General features: G+C 44.7%; 1 protein-coding gene across 4 annotated transcripts in view; it reads right to left on the reverse strand.

The window, feature by feature from the left end:
- Positions 1 to 281: 281 nt before the first annotated feature.
- The window catches only part of AK4 (adenylate kinase 4), a 152464-nt gene continuing 127714 nt past the window's right edge, over positions 282 to 25031 (reverse strand). For all 4 annotated transcript variants that reach the window (XM_070078355.1, XM_008265120.4, XM_002715943.5 and 1 more), the window contains 3 exons: positions 12470 to 12642; positions 7199 to 7317; positions 282 to 5858 (listed from right to left, as the gene is read on the reverse strand). In XM_070078355.1, the coding sequence (XP_069934456.1) occupies positions 5744 to 5858; positions 7199 to 7317; positions 12470 to 12642 (407 nt within the window). In that variant the 3' untranslated portion in view covers positions 282 to 5743. The remainder of the gene's footprint in view (positions 5859 to 7198; positions 7318 to 12469; positions 12643 to 25031) is intronic.

Raw genomic sequence — 25031 nt, forward strand, 5'->3', positions numbered from 1 at the left:
AAAGAACTGCAGCAAGAAAAGACAGGGAGGAAAACAAAGCAAGAAAGCAGGCAGGCAGGCAGCCAGGCAGGCATGGGGATCGTCACTGCTGGGTTCAGGAAAGTGCTTGCTGCTAACTGTCACCTTATCCGCTTAACACTATGTGCCTTATTTTCCTCATCTGCAAATTGGAGGTAACACCATTGAGGATACAGTGCGTGTTGGGTGGTGTAAATGAGGGTATCTGAAAACGTATAGTGTTCCACATAAAAAGCCATATAAATGTCAAATGAATTTGCTAGTTGTAAGCAGGAAAAAAAACTTTATTTCTATCAAATTGAAAAGTATCAATCAATCTTCAAGCAAGATCATCAAAATGATCAATAATACAATTAACAATTAGGGTAGCACGTACAGGTTTAGACACTTGGCATTAAGAAGCACAGACACCCAGACTGAGAGGGCCAGCAACTGTCACACCAAGAAACAGCTCATGGGAAATGCATGGCAGCTGGAAAACCTGACACCTCGCAGGACAGCAGACCAAAGGGACGCAGCCACTGGGTTAGAAAATTGACTGGAGCTCCAGAGGGATCACAGTGGAATGCCATTGCCACTCAACAACTGCCCCAGAGACATGTTCGTCTCCAAACAAGAATATATAAACATCAGTAGTACAAAGTCTCGTAAAATTAGAAAAGCCCTCCAAGCCCTAGCATCCCTGGAATTTACATAAAGACTGAGTTTTTCATCTTCCTTCCCTTTACTCTTCTCTGAATTAAATATAAAAGTTTGTTTTCATTTAATAGATGTTTTCTGACTTGAGAGCCAAAGTTTAAAAATGAAAGAAACAAAAGTTTTACACAACAAAGTAGAGACACACCAACCCCAGGGATGATCTTCAAGGTGGGCTGCTCCTTTGAATAATTTTAAGCAGAAATCTTTTATTTAAAGAATTGCCTCTGTGCTTCGTGGAATAGCCTAATTATTACCAGAGGAGGAATTCATATCCATGCCCTATAAAAGCTCTCACCCGTTGCAAATGTTCTCCCATATCTCTCACATACAACACACACACATACACATGATCATATTGAAGCATTCTCTGAAGCACACAGATAATAGCATTTATGCTGGCAAGAATTGTGCAATCTGTTACAAGAGATATAAGTTATGGCATTGAAGAACAATTTTAATTGGAATCTGAACACATGCAGGAAGTAGATTTTTTTTGATAGTTGAAATATAGCCTCATGGTTTGGCAACATCTGGATTTGCACATTTCTCATCTGGAAACCAGGCTGGGTCAGTTGTACACTGAAAGGAACAATAACTCATGAGCCGATCACATTCTCATGTCAACAGAAGTATCTATGACTGACTCAACTTTTGAGAAACCAAGTAGGCCAGGGAGTTACTAAAAAAAGAGGGCAGAGAGAAAGTAATTCATGCAGTGCACAGAACTCAGCCTCATGAATCGCCCCTCTGGCAAAAGCTACTGCAGCAAGAAGAGGCACTGTTAAATGAAAAGCGACGACACAAAATTCATCAGGTGCCAGCGATTGCCTCCTGAGATCCTAACTCAGCAGGTACAGATGAGGCATGTGCTCTCTGTGCACACTGTGTACAGCCCAGTGAGTGTCCATGTCCTTTCTCATCACCAGAGCTCCAAAAGCAAAGATTCCAGGCTGCAACAAATACACTGTTTTACCTTTTGATGAGAATGGAGAGCTCAGACTAGCTAAAGGTACAAAAAAGGCCCTCTTGAATTTCCTAAGCCCTATGTTTAAATAAACAGGAATGTGTTAGTCTTTAAACACAGAAGGCAAGATAATTGAAATACTGAATATACTAAGTGATCACTGAGGATTTAGACAATGCATGTAATGCACTTAGCATGAGAAAATAACAGTGACTACTAAGAATGCCTATGCTTTAACCCATTTGGAAACACCAGTCTTTATGATCTCAGCGACAACTTCTAGCAACTTAAAACTCTAAAAACAGCTGAAGTCAAATACTGAGCTCATCATCCAGTGAACTAAGTTCTATAAATGCCCTACTTATGGTATGCACACGCATCTTTCTACCTAAAATTATGCTGTGTCAACAACATTTCACATGGCAGGAAAAACCATAGCAGCATGTCTCTCCCATAAGAATTCTGCCTTCCCTATAGCTTTTCTTACCTTTTTCTTTCCCTACCGGAAAGACAGACACCCCTTAGGTGATCTCAGAGTTCCTTTAAGCTTGGTTGCTGGAGGGTGGCAGGGGAGTGATCCCTGGGGAAAGACAAGACAGGAAGCGAATCTTCCCGGGAGGGTTGCCACCAGGAAGATGGCAGGCAAAGGTGTGAATCTGGCATCCAAAACCATGTTCAAGTGTAATGTAACACAGGGGTGATAATACAAAAGACCAGGGTCACCCTGTGTGTCAGTGGTGGTCAACCACCATTTCTCTACCTGCTAGCACTTTCCAAAGGATGAGTTTATCATCAAGGCCTTGTTTGGGTCGGGGAGGAGACAGTGATTTCTTCTGATCTCAGGGAAGAAACATGAGTGGCATCTGGACAGCTCCAAGGAGCCCAGGCCTATGTGTGAGCACCAAGGCTAGGAATAGCTCAGTGGTAAAGGCTCCTTCAGGGGACACACCCAAAGGGTAGGTGAGTGACAAGGGCTTGCCTCCTCCAAAGATTAGCCTGACCCAGGCCAAGCCTACTTTAATAAGTGTTTTTATTATATTTATAAATGAGGGTGTAGGGAGGAGGGCCAAAGGGTCAAACTCTCCTCTAGCAGCTTCCTTTGCTAAAAGCAAAGGGGGGAAAAGGTACAGTCTCATACCCCGGTGAATGGCACTTTAGAGAACTATGCTGGTCTTAATGTGAGGCCATAAGCAAAACCAAACACACTCAGAGCCTGGCCTTGCCTGGGACAGCACACAGGTAGTTAACAACCAGGAATAAACTAGGGTTTCCACATCAGGAAAACCTGGGTTGAGTCCTAAAATATACAGTTCACTGGCAGCAGGAGCCTAGGCAAGACGTTTCCCATCCATGACCCTGGCTTATTTGGTTTATGGGCATGAGATCCTGTCTATCTCATAGCATGCTAAAAAGACTCTACTAGTTGTTTGTAAAAGTCACTGTGCAGGGCTTCAGTAAATGGAACCTATCATAAGTTTGCCTTAGTGTTAGAAAGTATTAAACACAACAGGGCTTTTAAGTGAGAAGCCTGGCAGGACCAACGGAAAGCAAACTAAACCAAGAGCTGGGCAGAACAGAGTGTGAGGTCAGGTAAGACCATCCAAACCTCTTACTTTGCTTGCATGTGAAGGGACTGCATGGACGGCATAAGAAAACAAGGAAAGATGTCCCTTTCATTTTATTTTTGTCAAAATATTTTCAAGACAATAATTCTTAAAAAATTATTTAAGGAAAGACTACAGAGTTCATCAGAATTTTTTCTTTCTTTCTTTCTTTCTTTCTTTCTTTCTTTTTTTTTTTTAGGCCACTGAACACAAAACAGCCATCATCTTTCAAAGACAGCGGGAAAGGTGTCTCTTACTGATCTTACCTAGCAAAGGATCCTCACCAGCTGGGCAATCCCAGCGGCAGCAAACACCCCACTGAGACCGAGTCCATGTTGGCTACAACGGTCTATTTAGCTGGAAGGGAAGAGGGAGAAGTGGATGGATAGAGTTTGAGAGCATAGAATCAGGGATCAGGCCATTTTCCATCTCTCTCTCTGAAACTCCAAAGGCAATACTTTTGTTGGAGGATAAATTCATCATAAAGAGAAATGATGAAAAAAAGCTTAAATAGTTTTCTGCTTCAAAAAACCCACAAACTTTCCTTTTCTGAAGTATCCAAATAACTTTGCCTAATTTGCAGATCCTCTCTATGATACTTCTCTGAATTGTATAATTTTCCTCATCTCAGTTTTTGCCTAAACCTGAGTTTTGTTTGCATGTCTGATCTCCACCCTCTCTCCATCCACTGGCATTCACTCTTCTAAAGTGCTCAAAGTCAATATAATGCACTGATGTTTCGTAGACCTGAACTGGGCGCTTTCATTGCATACACCAAAAAAGTAAACAATCTCATTTCACGAGGATTCAATGGATGAGGAAGACACTCATCCCTATCTCCACTAAGGTAGCTAAAGAAGGTTCACACAAAGTGACAAAGGGAGAGGAACCAGTAAGAGTTTGGGCAGTATCTATAAGGAAGATGTGCTCATTGGCATATAGAGTATCTATGGCAGTGAATTGATTGGGGACTTGCTGGGACATTTCCAGAAAGCAAATAATGTGTTGTAACTAACACCACCTGAAGTGCTGAAATGGGGGTTCATTTTCTTACTGGTATGAAACACTAGACACAAGTCATTCCCCAGAGGAGAAAGGAAGCTCCCTGGGGACAGTCAAGATGCATGAAGAAGGGGTATGTATCTTTAAGGCATCAGGAATAAATAGCATTTTCCTTCTCATAGGAGAGCAAGAATTATATGAGGTAACCACCAAGTCCAGAAACCAGGCAAGTCTTGGTTTATTGATATTACATTATAATACATGACAGGATATTAGTATCTATATTTCTAGACTTTAGGGCCACCCCATGGAATGAATCTTTGGAATAGAAAAGAACTGAAGATTTTGCTTTTCCCGTAATCGTAAAGCTGTCACATTCAGTCTAGGCATGGCTAGTGCAACATTTTCCTCATCCCCGAAGGCTTCATTCCCTTCACTAACTGTTTATAACGTGCCTGGATCACTCACAGGAGAAAAACACTGTCAGCATCAACATTTAGCAGCATTTTCAAAATACAATGTTTACCTATGCTATTAGTCCAGTAATTCCTTATGGTCTTATATTTCTATACCAAGGTCTTTCAAAATTTACAGAGGTGAATATTTCCCATTTCTTTTTTGGAGGTTCCCTAAAAGAGTCTTAGGGGTATAATTTTTCATAATAAAAGAAAGGAGCAGTGTGAGCCCACGAGAGGCAGACTAAGAGTTTAAGTCAGATCCTCTGACAGCTCCATTTGTGGTACAGGAAGAAATTCAATGGAGTCCCCTAGCTCTCAGCTTTTAGGGAAATTGGAAAGCAATAAAAGTGATCACTATCTACTCACATTATTTAATGGGCTACAATGAGGGAAGACAAGTTTAAAAAAATACTGTCTAAAAATTAATAGAAGCCAAATTGTTACCTCCTAAATGTCTGAAAAACAAAGATCCTATGCATGGATGCAAAAAAGGAGGAATCACTCCTACGGGGGGGCGGGGGCAGGGTGGGGGGGACCTGTGGGCACGGTCACTCAAGATCAGAGAAGCAACCACTGAGAGCAACAGCTTCCATTCCATTGTCACTAGGGGGAGCACATGCCAGGTAACCTGAGACAAAGCCTGCGGTTCAACAGCCATGGGGACTGGGACAACCAGAGACTACTGCCGTTGTGGGCAAGAGAAGGTGCCAGACTTAGCTTCCGCACCCTTTGAATTCCAGCCTGCACTTGCTTTCGCAGGAAGGGCTGGACACGTGTGGAGACACCTGAAGCACATGTAGGCGAGCCTTCTTTCGGAAGGCAGAGGAGGGCCTCTTCATGAGCTCATGCTACTCATTAGTTTTCCTATCAGTTCACCATGTAAACTAGAAAAGATGCTGCAAGCTATCCCAGCTAGCTTCTAATTTGGACACGGCACCAATACTACACACACGACTGAACGAACAGCCACGTCTTCCTGGTTCTTCCATTGGGCAGGCTCAGTATGCTTCTTTGGATTGAATAGGTGCAATCTTGTTGGAGAAAAGTGTGTAAACATAAGGCCAGATTTTATTAGTCTCCGTGCCAGAAAACTGGTGAAGCACTCCTTGGCTCCTGAAAAACAACAAAGTCCAACAAAAAAAGGCATTTAGGTTTCTTTTTAACGTATCAGGACAGGTGAAGATCCTGTAAAACCAACACAGTCTCAGTCTATACCACACATCACTAAGAGCCTTGATAGCCCCCTTTAAATGTGTAAACACCTCCACTAGGCGTGCCTATGAGTACATTGCTTTTGCAATCCTGCCATGCTTGCCATGATGCTACCTTTTCCCCCTTCTCCATAAAATATATCAAAGTATAACATAATGGGAGCAATCCCAAGTCTGCCCCCAATATATACTTTTCAGAAGCAAACCACTGACAAATTTTTGCACCCTTAAATCCCTGCTACTTAACAACAGTGGGTCATGGAACACAGGATGTATCATAATGGGAATCTGCTATCTAAAGGTCTGCTAAATTATTTGGGGCAAGTGCGTGGGCCCCTGTGACCCACGTGGGAAGACCAGGATGGAGTTGCTGGCTCCTGGCTTCCACCTAGCCCAGACAAGCTGTGGCAGCCATCTGGGGAGTGAACTAGCAGGGGAATATCTCCTTCAGTCTCTCCTTTTAAAAAAAATAAATTATTGGGTGTGTGTCTGTGTGTGTGTGTGTGTGTGTGTGCGCAAAAAGCCTGAAGTTGACTATAGCAGAGGCGATAAAGTATTGTGCAATAATGCATCAGCATATGGTTTTATTTGGCTTGCTTGCTGTTTTAAAAATTTTTGTTTGTTGACTATATAAAGGTTGGAAATTTTCTTTTCCATACAAGGAGCCAGATTTCTGCCTCTCCGGAAAAAAACAAGAATCCCTGGCCACACCAAGTCTGGTACCTCTGAGGGATGACTGGCTAGACCAGCCTGGGAGCTGTCCAGTTCATCTGTCACTCAACTGCCCAGTTTGACACATCTCCCACCAGGTCTAAGACTCATTTCCAATACCTGCCTGACCTCTGCAGTCAGCTTTATGGTTTTAGCATGTCTTTGCTAAACTCCCTACAGACACAGCCAAGCCAAAAGCCCTTCCTAATCTTCTATCCCAACCAGTAATTTACATGGAAGAACATCAAAGCACAGATCATTGTCTCAGTTGCTTAAAAAGGAAAAGGAAAATCACTCTAGATGCAATTTTACACCCAGGATAAATAGAGATGATCAGGCTTAAGTCCTCGTGTTCTAACAGTTTCAGGAAAAACAAACAACTTTTATCTCCCACATGTAACTGCAGCATTCAACCCAACTTCTGGGGAGGCACTGGGCCTTGAAAGTCTATTGAGCTTAAAAACCCCAGCCCGCCTCAGCCCAACGTCCTTCCGGGGATCCATCATCACGACAAGAAGGAAGCACACTCACTTGTACAGTTCAATGACTGGCTTTGCTGCGTCCTTATACCGTCTCAGCCTGGCAGCAACTGCTTCAGGTTTATCATCTTCTTGTTGGATTAATGGTTCACCAGTGATGTCATCAATTCCCTAAACACCAGAGGAACCGTTCGGTTAATATGCCAGCCATGGAGCCACACCACGGGCTAGAACTTTGCTGCACAAAACCACGTATTGACCTTGGATGCCCATCATATGATGAGTGAGGCCTGGGTGTCAGTGGTAATGGTGAGGGTAGTTGAAAAAGCAGCACTCTAAATAGAATGCTAACCTTTTTTCCTGAGAGCTGACATTAACTGCTCAGATCTTTCCAAACATGTCCCAGTGCTGCTGATAAATGGCACTTTTAATTCAGTCTAAAACTCCATGCAACCTCCCCCACCAACAAACCTTTAGATAACATCACTCTGGCCCTGCAAATACTCCTGCAGCTGCCTTGTGGAAGCCCGAGTTCTTGATGTCGAAAATAAAATGTCTCAAACCACCAACTTGGTATAAACAGCAAAAATCGCTAATCCAGAAGACACATTAGTACCACCTCTGCCACATTTGCAAACCTATCGCGTAGCTTCCGACGTTTTATTTTACTACATCAAACAATGACACATGTAAAGGGGTAACAAAACAGATATGTCTCAGATAGTCATGATAACCAGGGACAAACATTCTGGGAACTGAAAAATTATAATTTAAAATATACCCGGGGCTGGCGCTGTGGTGTAATGGGTAAACCCTCCACCTACAATATGGGCATCCCATATGGGCACCGGTTTGAGTCCCACCTGCTCCACTTCACATCCAGCTCTCTTCTATAGCCTAGGAAAGCAGTGGAAGACAGTCCAAGTCCTTAGGCCCCTGCATCCGCGTGGGAGACCTGGAGGAAGCTCCTGGCTTCAGACTGGCTCAGCTCTGGCCACTGTAGCCATTTGGGGAGTGAACCAGTGGATAGAAGGCTTCTCTCTCTCTCTCTCTCACTCTCTCTCTCTCCCTCTCCCTGCCTCTGCCTCTCTGTAACTTTGCCTTTCAAATAAATAAATCTTTTAAAAAATTAAAAAATAAAATATATTCTATTTTTTAATGTATTTTAACCTCTTCAGGAACCACAAACTACTATTAGTCACTAGAGGAGGAGAGTTGCACAAAACAAATCTGTCAAAAGGCAGACGAGAATAGAACCAAGAGGCTCAGGCAACTCAGCTGGATAATCAGAAACTGGTGATAAATTTGAAATGCACTAAAATCCCATTACAGCTCAGGGCCTGGAGTATGTGACTCGCACCTAAGATTTACTGGTGAGCTACATAATTATCACATGTGCATTCCATGGTTTTTAACCTGACAAGACCAGAGAGATGAGGTGGGGAAAGGTTGTACATCACCTACAGACCCCTCGTATTTATTCTGCTTGCAGCGGCTAAGCTCAGAGCACCAGCAAACAACACACTGTTCCCAGACAAGGCAGAATGAAACCAGGGCACCAGGGACCCCCTCCCCGGGAGCCTGGCCACAGCACTGGTAGAACAGGCCAAGGCCAGCACTTGCACTGCAAACTTGGGAAGTGGTGCTGTGACTGCAGATGCTGCAGGAGGGAGACCAAGGCTTTACCAAGTCCCTTAGTGGTGAAACATTTCACATTTTATGAGAATCTTTGCATCAGCAGGACTGGACACAGCCAAGTGTGAAGCGCCTGTTCTGGACTGTCCTGTTCCCAGCTACACTGTCCCAACTCCTTTTCTCTCCCCATTTATTTTTTTCCTAATATGGTCTTTTGGGGTGGAAAAGAAAAGGAGATCAAATAAAAGAATGACTGATAGAACTATTTACATTTTTAAAAGAAAGCTTCAAAAGGAGACTAGTGCTTAACCCAAATGAACAAGGCTCCCTACAATGGCAACCAGGAGTTAGGAAACCATCTTTCAAACCTGTAGTAACTGGCTCCAACTATATTCTAATCTGACCTCCTCCATAAACATTAACCCAGTAAGACACAAAGCTACCCTTCTACCTTTGAATGATATCAAGTATTACTACCTACCACCTGAGACCTGGAGTTAAATATTATCAGACTGAATTAGTGCATAGTTCATGTGTCCTTGTTAGAGAAATAATTAGGGAAGTGGTCTTTTATCAGAATGATAAGGCATATGGTTTGTAAAAGTTCTATTTTTTATTTGAAAGGCAGAGAGACAGAGACAGACAAAAATCTTTCATCTGTTAGTTCACTGCCCAAATGCCAGCAACAGCCAGATCTGACCTGACCTGAAGCCTGGAGTCCAGTATTCAATTCAGGTGTCCCACATAGGTGGCAGGAGTCCAAGCACCTAGGCCACCTTCTGCTGCATTCCTAAGTCCAAAAGCAAGGAGCTGGATCAAAAGTGGAGCGGCCAAGATTCGAACTGGCACTTCGATATGGGATGCCAATATCACAAGTTGCAACTTAACTTGCTGTGCCACAATGCCAGCACCTTTACATATGCTTAATTTTAAGTAATTGTATCAATGTTACATTTTGAACTCTTTCAACATTTACTTGAGAGGCAGAGACAGAAGAGAGGTCCTATCTGCTGGGTCACTCCCCAAATTCTGGCACTGGGTGAAGCCAGGAGCCTGGAACTCAATCCAGGTCTTCCCATGTGGGTGACAGGGACCCAAGCACTTGATCATTATCTGTTGCCTCCTAAGGTCTGCATCAGTAGGAAGCTGGAGTCAGGAGATGGAGATCAACCCCCTTATTCTGACACAGGACATGGGCATCTTAACCACTAGGCTCTTCTTTTTCGAGTTCAAGTTCCTGACCACCTTAGCCCTCACCACTGCCCAACATGAACATCAGCTCTGTGCCCATTTCCTTATCCAGTCCCAGCCCCCATGTTCTTTGCTAGCCTGGGATAAAACCTTCACAACATTCTCCCTGATCTTATAAAGCTAAAGGACACACACACACACACACACACACACACACACACCACACACACAGAGATACAAAGTGTGGTCACTGTTTCACCAAAGTGGGATCATCCTGCTGTTTGCTTTTCTCATCCAATAATGCCTTCAGGAAATTCTTCCTTTCAAAAAGTAAAGTGCTTGGGGCTGACACTGTGGCACAGTAGGTTAAATCTCTAGCCTGCAGCACCAGCATCCCATATAGGCACCAGTTTCAGTTCTGGCTGCTCTGCTTCTAATCCAGCTACCTGTCAATGCGCCTAGGAAAGCACTGGAAGACAGCCCAAGTCCTTGGGCCCCTGCACCTACATGGGAGACCTAGAGGAAGTTCCTGGCTTCAAATTGGCCCACTTCCTGCTGTTATGACCATTGGGAAGTACACCAGAGGCTGGATGACCTCTCTCTGTCTCTACCTCTATCTGTAACTGTACTCTCAGGTTAAAAAATAAATCTTTCATTTGAAAGAGTTACAGAGAGAGGGAGAGACAGAGACAGAGGTCCTGCATGCACTGGTTGACTCCCCAAATGGCTACAACAGCTGGAGCTGGGCTGATCCAAAGCCAGGAGCCAGGAGCCCAAGGAAGTGGGCCATCTTCAACTGCTTTTTCAGGCCATCAGTAAGGAACTGGATTGGAAGTAGAGCAGCAGAGACTTGAACCAGTGCCTGTATGGGCTGCCAGAGCTGCAGGCTGGGGCTTTAAACTGCTGTGCCACAGATGCAGGCCCCCTAAATAAATCTTTAAAAAAAAAAAAAAAAAGCACCAGCTTCTTCTTACTACTGCTTGTATTAATTATATTATATTCCAAGATGAAGTGTGTGTGTGTGTTCTCAAGTTTCTTCAATGACTCCCCTGCAGCTGCATACTTAATGCATGTTTGGGGTTGGCTTGGGAGTTTGGTCACTGCAAATACTGCAATAAGCACCACTGCATGCACAACCTCACTCCTGGTGCTGTAATTTCCGCTGGCTATGGCTGAATGGATATTTACACAAAATCTTCAGGGGTCATTGTCATATTCCCTTTAAAAGAGGCTATTCAGGGGCAGACCTTCAGCCTAATGGTCAATATGCAGAAGATGCCCCCATCCCACAGCCAAGAGCCTGGGCTCAATACCAAGCTCCAGTTCCTGACTCCAGCTTCCTGCTAATGCGGACCCTGGGAGGCAACAGTGATGGCTCATACTACCCACATGAGACACTCAGCTTGAGTGACCCAACCCAGCCCTGGCAGTTGCAGACATTTGAGTAATGAATCAACTCCGGCATTCACTTGCTATTATTTTTCTCACTAATAAATTAAAAATATATAAAAATATATAAATATATATAAAATATATATAAATATATATAAAATATATTAAAAATATATAAAAATGATACAAAGGGGTTGAGAGTACCAGTTTCCCCAGATCCTCATCAGCAACAGATGTTACAACCTTTTTAATTTTGCCATTGTAAAGGTTCCAAAGTGACAGGCTACTTTTATTTAAATTTTTCTTCCTTTCCCATTACTGAATTTGAACAACTTAAAAACATTTCTTGACCCCAAGAATTTGCTCTTTTAAAAATAGTCTAGGGGCCAGGGTTGTGGGGTAGCAAGTAAAGCCACTGCCCACAGTGCCAACATCCCATATGGGCGCCAGTTGAGTCCCAGCTGCTCCTCTTCAGATCAGCTCTCTGCTGTGGCCTGGAAAAGCAGTGGAAAAGGGCCCAAGTCCTTGGGCCTCTGCATCCGCATGGGAGACCTCGAGGAAGCTTCTTGTTCCTGGCTTCAGATTAGCACAGCTCTGGCCATTGCTGTCAGTTGGGGAGTGAATCAACAGATGGAAGACCCGCCCCCGCTCTTTGCAACTCTTTCAAATTAAAAAATATTTATTTATTTATTTTATTTGAAAGTTAGAGTTACACAGGAGAAGTGTTGGGGGTAGGTCTCCCATCTACTGGTTCACTCCTCAACTGGCCACAACAGCCGAAGCTGTGCCGATCCGATGCCAGGAGCCAGGAGCCTCTTCTGGGTCTCCCACATGGGTGCAGGGGTCCAAGGACTTGGACCATCCTCTACTGCTTTCTCAGGCCATGGCAGAGAGCTGGATCAGAAGCAGAGCAGCTGGAACTCAAATCAGCATCCATATGGGATGCCAGCACTGCAGGAGGCAGCTTTACCCGCTACGCCACAGCGCCGGCCCCAATAAATAAATCTTTAAAAAAAGAAAGTCTATTAATTTCCTTGATCCAATTTTCAACTGAAAAGTTCTACCATTAGCTTATCAATTTATGGAAGCATTTGTGTGTTCTTACAGGTACGTGGGGTGGGTTAAAGTCCAGGTTATACACTCTTCCACTGGGAGGGTGAATCCAACGCCGGCTGAGTCGATCTTTAAGTGTCTCAAATGGAATGTTCAAAGTGATCACTAGATCCAGGTCACAGATTTTGTTCAGGGCTTCAGCCTGCACTAATGTCCTTGGGAAACCTAAACGCCAAAAACAAAACATGTCAAATGCAAGATACTGCCCCATTCCAATGAGTCCTTCAAATATTTTCAGAATACATCAAATCTGCAGACACCACTGGTGACGAAGCCTTAACCAAGAACTTATATCCATCGACATAAATTTAGCCTTATAAGAAAAGACGCTGCTTTATAAACTAGATTCTACATTGGCAGGTTCCAAGATTAAGGAGTCACGTGATACAAGTACAAAGTGCAACAAACTAAAAATCTGACAAACCGGTGCGGGCTCTCTCTCCAGCTCTGCTCCTGACTGCCTGTAGGACCTTTGGCCAGTCACAGCTCCTCGCTTCCTCTATTAGAGAAGCTCAGGGCAAAATTGCATCTCGTGTCCTTTCAGCTCCGATTGCCGATGAGTGTACTATTCTTAGGTTACCATAACTAATAATAGAAATATACTTTTGTAAAAAGATGTATTTATGTATTTGAAAGTCACAGTTACAGAGAGAGGTGGAGAGACAAAAAGAGAGATCTTCCATCTGCTTGTTCACTCCCAGATGGCCACAATGGCCAGGGCTCAACCAGGCCAAAGTCAGGAGCTTCTTCCAGGTTTCCCACATGGGTGGCAGAGTTCCAAACACTTGGGCTATCTTCTACTGATTTTCTCAGGCTATTAGCAGGAAGCTGGATTGGAAGTAGAGCAGCTGGGACACGAACTGCTGCCCATATGGGATGCCGGAGTCACAGGTGACAGCTTTTCTTGCTATACCACAATGCCAGCCCCATATATACTTTAGAGTTTAAACAAATTAAAGTAGGATCCTTGACTCCAAACCTTCACCTGAGTTTGCACTTACTCCAGCTAGGAAATCTGATATATGGCATACTAACTATAGTTAATGCTGTTCTGTAGACTTGAAATGGGCTAAGAGAGTTAATTTTTTAGACTTGATCTCTGCCAAAAGGCCAAGAAGTGATGAGAATTGATTTTTAAAATGTATTTATATGTATATATTTATTTGTTTATTTATTTATTTGAAAGACATAGAAACACAGAAAGAGGGAGAGACAAAGAGGGAGAGATGGAGAGATCTTCTATCCACTTGTTCATTCCTCAAACGACTGCAATGGCAGGGGCTTGGCCAGGCTAAAGCCAAGAGCATCATCTGGATCTCCCACATGGGTACAGGGGCCCAAGGACTTGAGCCATCCTCCAGTGCTTTCCCAAGCACATTAGCAGGGAACTGGATTTGAAGTGGAGCATCTGGGACTTGAATCTTCACTCATATAGGATGTGACATCTCCTATGGTGGCTTTACACACTGTGCCACTATACCAGTCCTATTAAATTGGTACCCCAGCTTTATTGAGGTATCCTTGACAGATATGAACTCTATATATTTAAGGTATACAATATGATTTTTAAAAATTAAAATTTGAGAGGCAAAGGAAAAGAGACAGATAGGCCTAGAGCTCCTATCTTGCTGGTCAACTCCCCAAGTACCTACAATGACTAGGGCTGTGCTAGGGCCAAAGTTAGAAGCTGGGAATGCAATCCAGGACTCCCACATGGGTGGTGGAACCCAGGCATCTGAGCCATCACACGGCATCCCAGGGTCTGCACTGGTAGGAAGCTTGAGTCAGGTGCTGGAGTCAGGAATTCAACCCAGGTTGTTTAATGTGGGTTGCAGGCATTTCAACTACTAACCTAAACCACTACTCCGCAATATGAAGTTTTGATATATATTACAAAAGGATTACTACAATCAAACTTAGGAGATAATACATCTTACCTCACATAAGTATGATTTTGGGGGTAACAGGGTGAAAATACTTAAAATCAACTCTCTTGGGGCTGGTGTTGTGGTACAGTGGGTTAAACTGTCACTTGCAATGCGGGTATCCCATATGAGCACTGGTTCAAGTCTCAGCTGCTCCACTTCCAATCCTGCTCCCTACTAACGCCCTGGGAAAAAGCAGTGGCAGATGGCTCATGTGCTTGGGCCCCTGGACCCATGTGGGAGATCCGGATGAAGCTCCTGGCTCCAGTCTGGCCCAGCACTGGCTGATGCAGCCACCTGGGGAGTAAACCAGAAGACAGGAGATCAATCTCTCTCTCTTTGCCTCTCCTTCTAACTCTGGCTTTCAAACAAATAAATAAATCTTATTAAAAAAAAAAAAAAAAAAAAAAAAAGAAGAAGAAGAAGAAGAAGAAGAAGAAGAAGAAGGAGAAAAGGAACCCCAGCCTTTGCAGTAATTTGGGGAGGGAACCAACAGATGAGAACTCAGTGTCTCTGTCTCTTTCTATTAAATAAATAAAAAATGCAAAACGCTATTTATATGCCACAAAACTTTCTCTGCTTCTGCTTCTCTGTAACTCTGCCTTTCAAATAAATAAATAAATTTTTTTAAAAAAAATTCAACAAAATTAAAATCTGGGCTTAGGTCAAGCATTTGGCCCAGCAATAAAAGATGCCATTTGGGATCCCCACATTACATACTGAAGTCCCTGGGTTAAAGTCTTGGCTCTGCATCTGATCCTGCTTCCTGCTGATCCATACCCCGGGATGAAACATGCAATGGTTCAAGTTCTTGGATCCTTGCCACCCATGTGGGAGACCTGGATCGAGTTCTAGGCCCCTGACTTTGGCCTGGTCCAGCCCCAGCTTTTGTGTGCATTTAGGGAATAAACCAGCAGGTAGAGGATCTTGTCTGTCTCTCTGCCTTTCACATAAAAGTGAAAAGAAAATTGGGCTCATGAGCATCTCTTCCTTTTCCTTTAATCTCATGACCTTGAGTTAGGTCACATGAGGTCAAATTACTTTTTTTTTCCCCCAGGAGTTGACCTGTTTCGACTGCCATTCCAGGTTTGGCTGGGGAGTGAATGTACAGTAATATCCTTTTCCTAAGAAAATCACTCCAATTTGTCTGCTCTACTAAACCTTGCTGCAGCTAATACCACTTTTTAAAACATCATTATGGCCTGGAAGGTAAAAGAACCAAGTAAATGGAAAGTATCATAAGAGATCCAACACCCAGAAGAGAAATTTTAAGGTCATTTCACAGAGGTCCCAACCCATTTACCATCAGAAATATCAGGGTGACCATTTAAAAATAGGCCTTCTGGGGCTGGCGTTGTAGCACTGTGGTTTAAGCTGCAGCCTTCAACTTCTCCTGACCTAGAGCACTGGTCCAAGTCCCAGCGGCTCCGTTTCTGATCCAGCTCCCTGCTAATGGGCCCAGGAAGCCGGCTGGCCACTGCAGCCGTTTGGGGAGTAAATCAGAAGATGAAAGACCTCCCTCTCTCCATGTCCCTCTGCTCTGTCTGCCTTGCAGAAAAAGTAAAATACACTTTTTTTTTTTAATGGACCTCTGAAGCCCTGAAACACTTTTCTCATTAAAAAAGCTCCTTTCTGGCCAGCGCCGTGGCTCACTAGGCTAATCCTCCGCCTGCGGCGCTGGCACCCCGGGTTCTAGTCCTGGTCGGGGCACCGGATTCTGTCCCGGTAGCTCTTCTTCCAGGCCAGCTCTCTGCTATGGCCCAGGAGTGCAGTGGAGGATGGCCCAAGTGCTTGGGCCCTGCACCGCATGGGAGACCAGGAGAAGCACCTGGCTCCTGGCTCCTGGCTTCAGATCGGCACAGCGCGCTGGCCGTAGCGGCCATTGGGGGGTGACCCAACGGAAGGAAGACCTTTCTGTCTCTCTCTCTAACTCTGCCTGTCCAAAAAAAAAAAAAAAAAAACTTTCCCTCTGTGTCTGCTGAGCCGAACATGGTGAAAATCCCTCATTGGTTTCTGTGCTCCTGCCTCTGGCGCTTGCTGCCTGCTCACCACTCCAGCAAACTCCCTCCAGCGTCCCCAGTGAAGCCTGCCTGCTGCCTGTGAGCTGTCAGCATCCGGCCACCCACCCCCACCTGACCCACTCCCCACATCCACTAAAATCACAACTCCAAGATGACCACTGCCATTGGAAAACTGCCTGCAGACAAACTTCCGAGATCATCTCTGCACTCTTTCCCAAACCTCTGCCACATCAAGGAAAAGCATTTTCTAAAGCAGTGGTCTCCAAAATGACCCTCATGGAGTATAGAAAGCATTGCATTTTTTGTTCATTCTATTTTTTAAAAAGTAACTGTTATCTTTTTATAAGTTTATTTGTTATTTCTTTTTATTTATTTGAAAGAGAAAGAGAGCAGGAGGATGGGAGGGAGAGAGAGAATATCTTCCATCCCACTGGTTTACTCCCCAAGTGTCTGCAACAGCTGGGGCATGAGCCAGGAATTCCAGCCAGATCTCCCATCTGGGTTGCAGGGACCTAAGTACTTGAGCCTTCATCTGCTACCTCCCAGGACACACATCAGCAGGAAGCAGGATAGGAAGTGGAGGTGGGATTCAACACCAGGCACTCCAATAGGGGATGCAGGCACTCCAAGCAGCAACACCCACCCAACTCACTCTTCTTAAATTCTACTTTTGGGGGATATATTGTATAAGGTGTGTGTGTGTGTGTGTGTGTGTAAAATCATATTATATATTAATGACACTTGTATGTATATAATTATCCATAGGGAATTATCCATATTTTAAAGATATAAACTCAACCTTTTTACTGGTAAGAGTAATTTGAGGGATCACTCTTCTGCAGACCTGAATTCACAGCCATGGTCCCCGCCCTGTGTTGTAGCATCACTAGGTACCCAAATAGGAAAGCACTGTTCTTTATCCTTTGCACAGAGGTTGAAAGAAAGCACTAGAAAAGACTAGGAAGCTAGCTCTAACAGGAAAAAATAGCGTTAGTTCCTCTAACAAATGAAAGCTCAATTCATTGGCTAGTTGCCCTGTCTGATGAGAATACAAGCCAGCAGCTCGGCTCCCCAGCTACTGGTTCTGACCTCTGGGGCCCCCTAGAGGAGGACAATGCAACTGTACAAAATAAGATGAACTCAGCAGAAAGAGATTTCAGAAACAGGATGAACAGTATCTCCTATTCACACCTGCTAATGACCAGAGAATGACTAATTCTGGTGTCTTTGAAGTCCTATAGAATGGCGGTTACTTTTCACATACCTCCATCCCCAAAACAGGATTAAGTTTAAAGAACCATGGGAAATATGGAAGCCTTTGAGTAGGTAAGGAAAGTTAAAATGGAAGAGTTGCAACTTTAGAAGCAAATACTGTTTAGATGTAACCATTCTATGGTTCAGAAGCAATAATGACAGAAATAAATCACTCTTCAATTTCACAGCACTCCACCTAATAGGAAACATCCAAATTACCAGGAAGACTTAAAAGGAAACAAACACAGACAATTATGGATGCTCAGATCCTGCCCCAGACTCCATCAGGCAGCACATCAAGGTGTGAGCTCAGGATTCAGGTATTGTTAAGAGTCCAAGTGCTTCTAATATTTACTCCTGGTTGAGAGGCGCGGAACTTCTCAGTGACAGCCGCAGTGGAGGCACAGCACTAAGGACTTGCTGTCTGCCCCGTTTCTGGTAGGTGTAACTGAACTTCTAAGCAGGTCCAAACCCCCGTGAAGAACATTTTACCTTAATTCATGGATAGGGGAGCAATGCAAAGGAAGGTCCCAAACAGCGGCAAATCTTTCCAGCTTTACTAAGTGCCCAACTTAGCTATTTGTGCCACTCCTGTCCAGAGATGCTCACATCCTACTCAGTGCCTAAGCTCTAAAAAAGAGTGTTGGTGGCAGGGGGGAAAGCACGGTGCATCAGTGGGAACAATGGACCAGGTGTCAAACAGAGGAAGGACTCAGTCTACCACATCAGTTATGAGCACAAGCTTTGGAACCTGATCCATGGGAATTCAGTGCCACTCGGAGGACACTGATCCTCCGTTTCCTCCAACATAAAACAAAGGTGCACGAGCTTGCTCAAGATGTCAGAACAATGACTGCAGGCTGGGTGGCTTAACCCACAGAAATTTATTTTCTCAACATCTGGAGCCCAGAAGTCTGAGTTCAACCCATCAGCAGGTTGGTGTCTTCTTAGGCCTCCCTCCTTGGCCTCTCCCCCCCGGGTCTTCACAGTCTTCCCACAAAATGCATCCATGTTCAAATCTCTATCTTTTAGGACACCAGTTATGTAAGATTGGGCTCACTCTAATATCTTATTTCAACTTAAAGAAGAGCCACCCTCTGAGATACTGGGAGTTAGGACTTCAACTTAAAAACTCAAGTGCCTAACAAAGGGTGACAGCTGCTGAGTGTGGAAAATGTGAGAATTGGAAAAGACAACCCTGGAAAATGTTTCAGATGCAAGGGTCAGGCTCACACTGAGCGCCCGATAAAAGGTTGCTGCTGCTCTTGTAGAGCTCTGAGCTCCTCGGGCTTCCAGTGCAATCAAGAGGCAGCAAGGTGGGGCCTGGGACCCCAGTATCCCATAGGGAGTCCCAGCTGTTCCATTTCTGATCTGGCTCTTCATAACTCATCCGGGAACGCAGTGGAGGAAGCTCCAAGTGCTTAGGCCCCTGCCACCCACATGGGAGACCCAGATGGAGTTCTAGACTCCTGACTTTGACCTGACCCAGTCGCAGCCATGTGGCCATTTGGGGAGTGAACCAGTACATGGAAGATCTCCCCCCCTTTCAAATATATTCATAAATCTTATATAAAAGGGGAGGCTCATTTACCAGCTCACCCTATACATTCCTTTTGTGCACATTTTGCACATTATAGCAGTGGCTGATGCTCTGTGCTCCCTGTAACAGTTAAGTCCAGCATTCCTAGTCATTACACACAGACCTCACATCCTAGTCTCCCCTACCCCCACCATTCACAGAGGAGCTCAACCAGGGCACAGCTCAGTTGCTACTTCTGTGAGCTTTCCACTCCACAGTTTTCTGTGTGTCCTTGTTTATCACCAGGATTATTTTTAAAAATGTATATTTTGAAAGTCAGAATTACAGAAAGAGAGTGAGAGAGAATTTCCAGAGAATTTCCATCTGCTGGTTCGCTCCCCAGATGGCGTCAACGGCCAGTGCTGAAGCCAGGAGCCTCTTCCGGGTCTCCTACATGGGTGACAGGGACTGGAGCACTTTGGGCCATCTTCCACTGCTTCTCCCAGGCCATTTGCAGGGAGCCAGATGGAAAGTGGAGCAGTCAGGACAAGAACTGGCACCCATGAGATGTCGGCGTCACGGGTAGCAGCTTAATGCACCACACCACAACACTGGTTCCCCCACCTCATTTTTTAATAGCAAAGCTCCTTAGTCTACTTTCCTGATCCAATTCAATACCTTATCACGACGAGCTTTCATTTGGGTTACAGGCAATGAATTCAGTACAAGGCTCAACCTCAAGCTGCCAATCACACAACAGGATTTTGAAGCAGCAATGTGACACAACTTTCAAGGAACTAGTGCATCCGCGGACTGTTAATACAGAATCCAAACCAAGAAAGGCACTGCAGTATTTGCCACTCGTGATCCCCCATTTTTTGGAAGCATTCACATAGACAACTCTGGAAGAAGCTGGACCAGGTGGCATCCAATCCACAAATCAGTAAAAATTCAGCAAACCTTGCTTATGCTTCGTATATGATGTAGTCTACTGGTTGTTTTAAGGCATTCACATAAACACAGTCCTCATTCTTCACAACAGCCTTGTGAGGTAGGCAGACAGGACCTGCAGTGTAACAGAGTAAGTCTGAATTCAAGGAGAACTCGACTTAACATCAGGTCTCTGGGCTTCTATTCAGGTGCTCTTTCTATTCTACTATGCTGCTGCTCCAGGGTGCTAAAAGAAAACCTGGGGCCAGCACTGTGGTGTAGTGGATAAAGCTACTGCCTGCAGTGCTAGCATCCCATACGGGCGCTGATTCGAGTCCTGGCTGTTCCACTTTCAATCCAGCTCTCTGCTATAGCTGCCCTGCACCTGGTTAGAAGCCCTGGAAGCAGCTCCTGGCTCATGGCTTTGGATTGGCATAGCTCTGGCCGTTGTGGCTATTTGAGGAGTGAACCAGCAGATGGAAGACCTCTCTGTCTCTCTGTAACTCTTTCAAATAAATAAATAAATCTTAAAAAAAAAAAAAAAAAAAAAAAAAAATAGGCCAACGCCACAGCTCACTAGGCTAATCCTCTGCCTGCGGCGTCAGTACCCCGGGTTCTAGTCCCAGTTGCTCCTCTTCCAGTCCAGCTCTCTGCTCTGGCCTGGGAAAGCAGTGGAGGATGGCCCAACTCCTTGGGCCCTGCACCTGCATGGGAGACCAAGAGGAAGCACCTGGCTCCTGGCTTTGGATCAGCACAGCATGCCGGCCACAGCAGCCATTTGGGGGGTGAACCAGCAGAAGGAAGACCTTTCTCTCTGTCTCTCTCTCTCTCACTGCCTAACTCTGCCTGTTTTTTTTTTTTTTTTTTTTTTTTTTTTTTTTTTTTTTAAAAAAAGCTATTGTGCCATGGCACAGTAGGTCAGTAGGTTAAGCCTCTGCCTGAAGTGCCAGTATCCCATATGGGCGCCAGTCTGGTCCCAGTTGCTCCTCTTCCAATGCAGCTCTCTGCTATGGCCTGAAAAAGCAGCAGAAGATGGTCCAAATGCTTGGGCCCCTGCACCCGTGTGGGAGACCCAAAAGAAGCTCCTGCCTCCTGGCTTTAGATCGGCCCAGCTCCGGCTGTTGCAGCCATTTGGGAAGTAAACCAGCAGATGGAAGACCTTTCTGTCTCTCCCTCTCTGTGTCTGTAACTGCCTGTAGAATACATTTTTTTTTTTAAAAAATTCCCCCAGAAATATTTTATTTAAGGCATACAAACTTCATATATTTCATAAATACAACTTCAGGAACACAGTGATTAAAAAAAAAAGAAAGAAAGAAAAAGAAACCCTTATCTCTCTGCTATCACCAAAAGAACAAGTACATCATGGCAGCATCCGCATCACCTCAGATACCATCTATTGGGCGGCCCTGCGTGCCAGGTCTATTCATCACACGCAAAGAAACAGTCAAAATCCTGCAGGCCTGCAACAGTCTCCCCAGCTGGACCCTACCGGGCCACTCACACCGGCTCCCCAGCTACTCTCAAACAGCCAGGGGGACTCTCTCCATGCACATTTGCTCTTCATAGTCTCTGCCTGGAATGCTCTACTGCAGGGACCCATGCACATCCTCAGCTCTGGTGAGTAATGGCTCAAATCATGGAGCCTCTCCCTCCCATCCCACCACCCCAATTCGTCTTCTACTATTTTTCCCGTCATAGTCATCACCAGTTGTCATATGATTAACTTTTCAGCATTTCTATTCACACCAAACCCTAGGCACACGGCCAGGGTTTGAAGTCCAGCTGTGCTACTTGCTCACTTTGAGACCTTGGTTACTTCTCTGTGCCTATGAAATGGGGAAGGTACAAGTCCTAATTCAAAAAGCTACTGTGAGGAGTAAGCAAACGACTGTACATGAATCCCAGAACGCTGGCTATCAGTGGGTGTACCACACTGGAGAGGCGTACAGAGCAAAGCACCATACTGGGAAGAAATGAAGGCAGTGGGGGACCGGAAGACAAAGACAACTAGGTTTGATAGGAAGAAAGCAAATTATGAGATAAATGATAAAAAATGTGAGGGGCTGGCGCTGTGGGCATAGCAGGGTAAGACACCATCTGTGCACCGGCATCCCATATGGGCCCCGGTTCTAGTCCCGACTGCTCCTCTTCCGATCCAGCCCTCTGCTATGGCCTAGGAAAGCAGTAGAAGATGGCCCAAGTCCTTGGGCCCCTGCACCCACATGGGAGACCCTGAGGAAGCTCCTGCTCCTGACTTCGGATTGGCGCAGCTCTGGCCATTGCAGCCATCTGGGGAGTGAACCAGCGGATGAAAGACCTCTCTCTGTGTAACTCTTTCAAATAAATAAAATAAATCTTAAAAAATATATATATATATAAATAAATAAATCTGAACTTTTTAAAAGAATGAAAGAGATGCTATGTACACAGAGTAATACCCTCCTCCCAAAATGGCAAGAGTCTCCTCTGAAACAGAAGACAGAGAGGGAGGGAGGAAAGAAGACAGAAAATCCAGCAGCATTCTAAAGGGAGACCAGGTGTTCTTTTTTTAAAAGATATATTTATTTGAAAGAGTTACAAGAGAGGGAGAGACAGAGAAGCAGATCTTCCATCTGCTGGTTTACTCCCCCAAATGGCCATAATGGCCAGAGCTGGGCTGATAGGAAGCCAGGAGCTTCTTCTGGGTCTCCCACATAGGTGCAGGGGCCCAAGCACTTGAGCCATCTTCCACTGCTTTCTCAGGTGCATTGGCAGGGAGCTGGATGGAAAGTGCAGGAGCTGGGACTCAAACTGGCACCCATATGGAACACCAGCGCCACAGGCGGCTGTTTCACACACTAAGCCACAGTGTTGGCCCCGACCCAGGTTTTCTTTAAAGCAGAAGGTGGAGAGTGCATTCTGCAGTTACAAAACTATAGATGTGGAAAGGAGGATGGGGAAAATTGTAAGGAAAGAAGATTCAGGGTAGGGGGTGGGGAGTGTCACGAATCCTGGAGAGGGGTTCTACGGCTCTGCAAGGCCTCTACAAAGTGAATAGCTGTATTTATCTGTCTACAAGACTATTTTAAAAAGGATTTATTTATTTATTTATTTATAAGGCAGAGTTACAGAGAGGCAGGGGGAGACAGAGGGGTCTTCCATCCACTGGTTCAATCCTCTGATGGCCACAATGGCTAGAGCTAAGCTCATCTGAAGGCAGGAGCCAGGAACTTCTTCAGGGTCTCCCACGTGGGTGCAGGGGCCCAAGGACCTGGACTCCACTGCTTTCCCAGACCATAGCAGAGAGCTGGATGGGAAGTGGGACAGCCAGGACTCGAACCAGTGCCCATATGGGATGTCAACACTACAGGTGGCAGCTTTATCCGCTACACCACAGCGCTGGCCCCTATCTACAGACTCTTAACTATGGCTATTCTTTAGCCTACCAACCTACACTCTAACGCTTTATAGCACACAGTCTATAATACTATCCTAAACAAGGGATCTGTCAAGTTAGCATGGCAGCATTAGCATTCTTTAAATTGATTTATTTATATCAGCATCTCAAGTTGGGCTAAGCAAATCAAAGTAGTTCAGAAATAATTCTCTTATCAGTCACCTGCAAAGAATAGAAATTCAGATAAGTTACAGTCAGACTACTATATTGCAAGCCATTTGAACAGTGTCTCTATAAGGCCATACATACAGAGTGAGTGAGTGTGTACGTGTGTGTGTGTGTGTGTGTGTGTGTGTGTTAATTTAAAAGGTAGAGAGACAGAAACAGAGAACTCTCACTCACTGGTTCATTCCCCAAATGATCACAACAGCTGAGACTCAGCTAGGGTAAAGCCCAAAGTTAATAACTCAATCCAACAGTCTCCCATTGAGACGGCAGGGACCCGACTATGTGAGCCATTCCCACTGCCTCCCAGGGTGCACAGTAGAAGGAGGCAGGTTCTCAGGACCTGGAGCTGAGAATTGAATCCATTTACTCCACTATGAGTCGCGGGCATCTTAACTGCTAGGCTAAATGCCCACCCACACATTTTTTTTTTAAAGTGAATATATTGTCAGAGGAGCACAGAACGAAGACTGGTTGAGACCTGTGAAGCAAAGATATCTCTGTAGTCAGAACAAGAGACGTTCACATTGACTTTGGAGGAAAAGAAATGGCATTTTGCTCTCAAATACATTTAATTAGCATTTGATATTCACTGATGCAAGTTCTCTTCTAGATTTCTACCCTGCTACTTTCAATTGCTAGGATATTGGTTCTTAACCAGAATCCTTAATGTGAAAGGCTTATTAAAACATGAGTCATGGAAATCTTACGATAGAAAAATCTCTATCAAAATAAGAATAGCCATTCTGAACACGAAAGTATTGAAATGTATACATACAGAATTTAGATGTATTCGTGATACTGTCTTAGTCGAGAGACAGGACAGGCTCCTGCTCCCATTAGTGGGCACTCCAGCTAGCCCCTCAACATGCCAGCTGGTAGCCCTGTTAGAACGTTGAGCCCCTTGAGGGCTGGGGCTATATTTACTCCTGCTGTGCCTAGGACACGGTCAGATTCCCTGTGGGCAGGTACTGCTAACCAAGCAAAGCTAGATGCACAAATCAAATTGTGTCAACAGGTGGCAGCATTTGTAATTTTTCCATGAAGCAAGAATTAGAAGGAAGTTGTGTGCTTTTCCATTAATTCAAAGTAACCTCAAAGACAGGCTTTCTAAATGATTAACCAGCAGTATTCCAGTCTCCTTAATTAGACAGCCTGTTTCAAATGAATGCATTTCACTGACTGCTGAAGAAGTGGAAAAGCGGAGAGCTAAAGTCAAGGTGACATTTGAGTCCAGAAGGCTTGCCTTCCTCTCTGAGGCTGTAGTCACAGCTGGGTTTCCCACAGGAGGATGGAATACC

This window comes from Oryctolagus cuniculus, chromosome 7 (genome assembly GCF_964237555.1).
Source record: "Oryctolagus cuniculus chromosome 7, mOryCun1.1, whole genome shotgun sequence".
NCBI lineage: Eukaryota > Metazoa > Chordata > Mammalia > Lagomorpha > Leporidae > Oryctolagus > Oryctolagus cuniculus.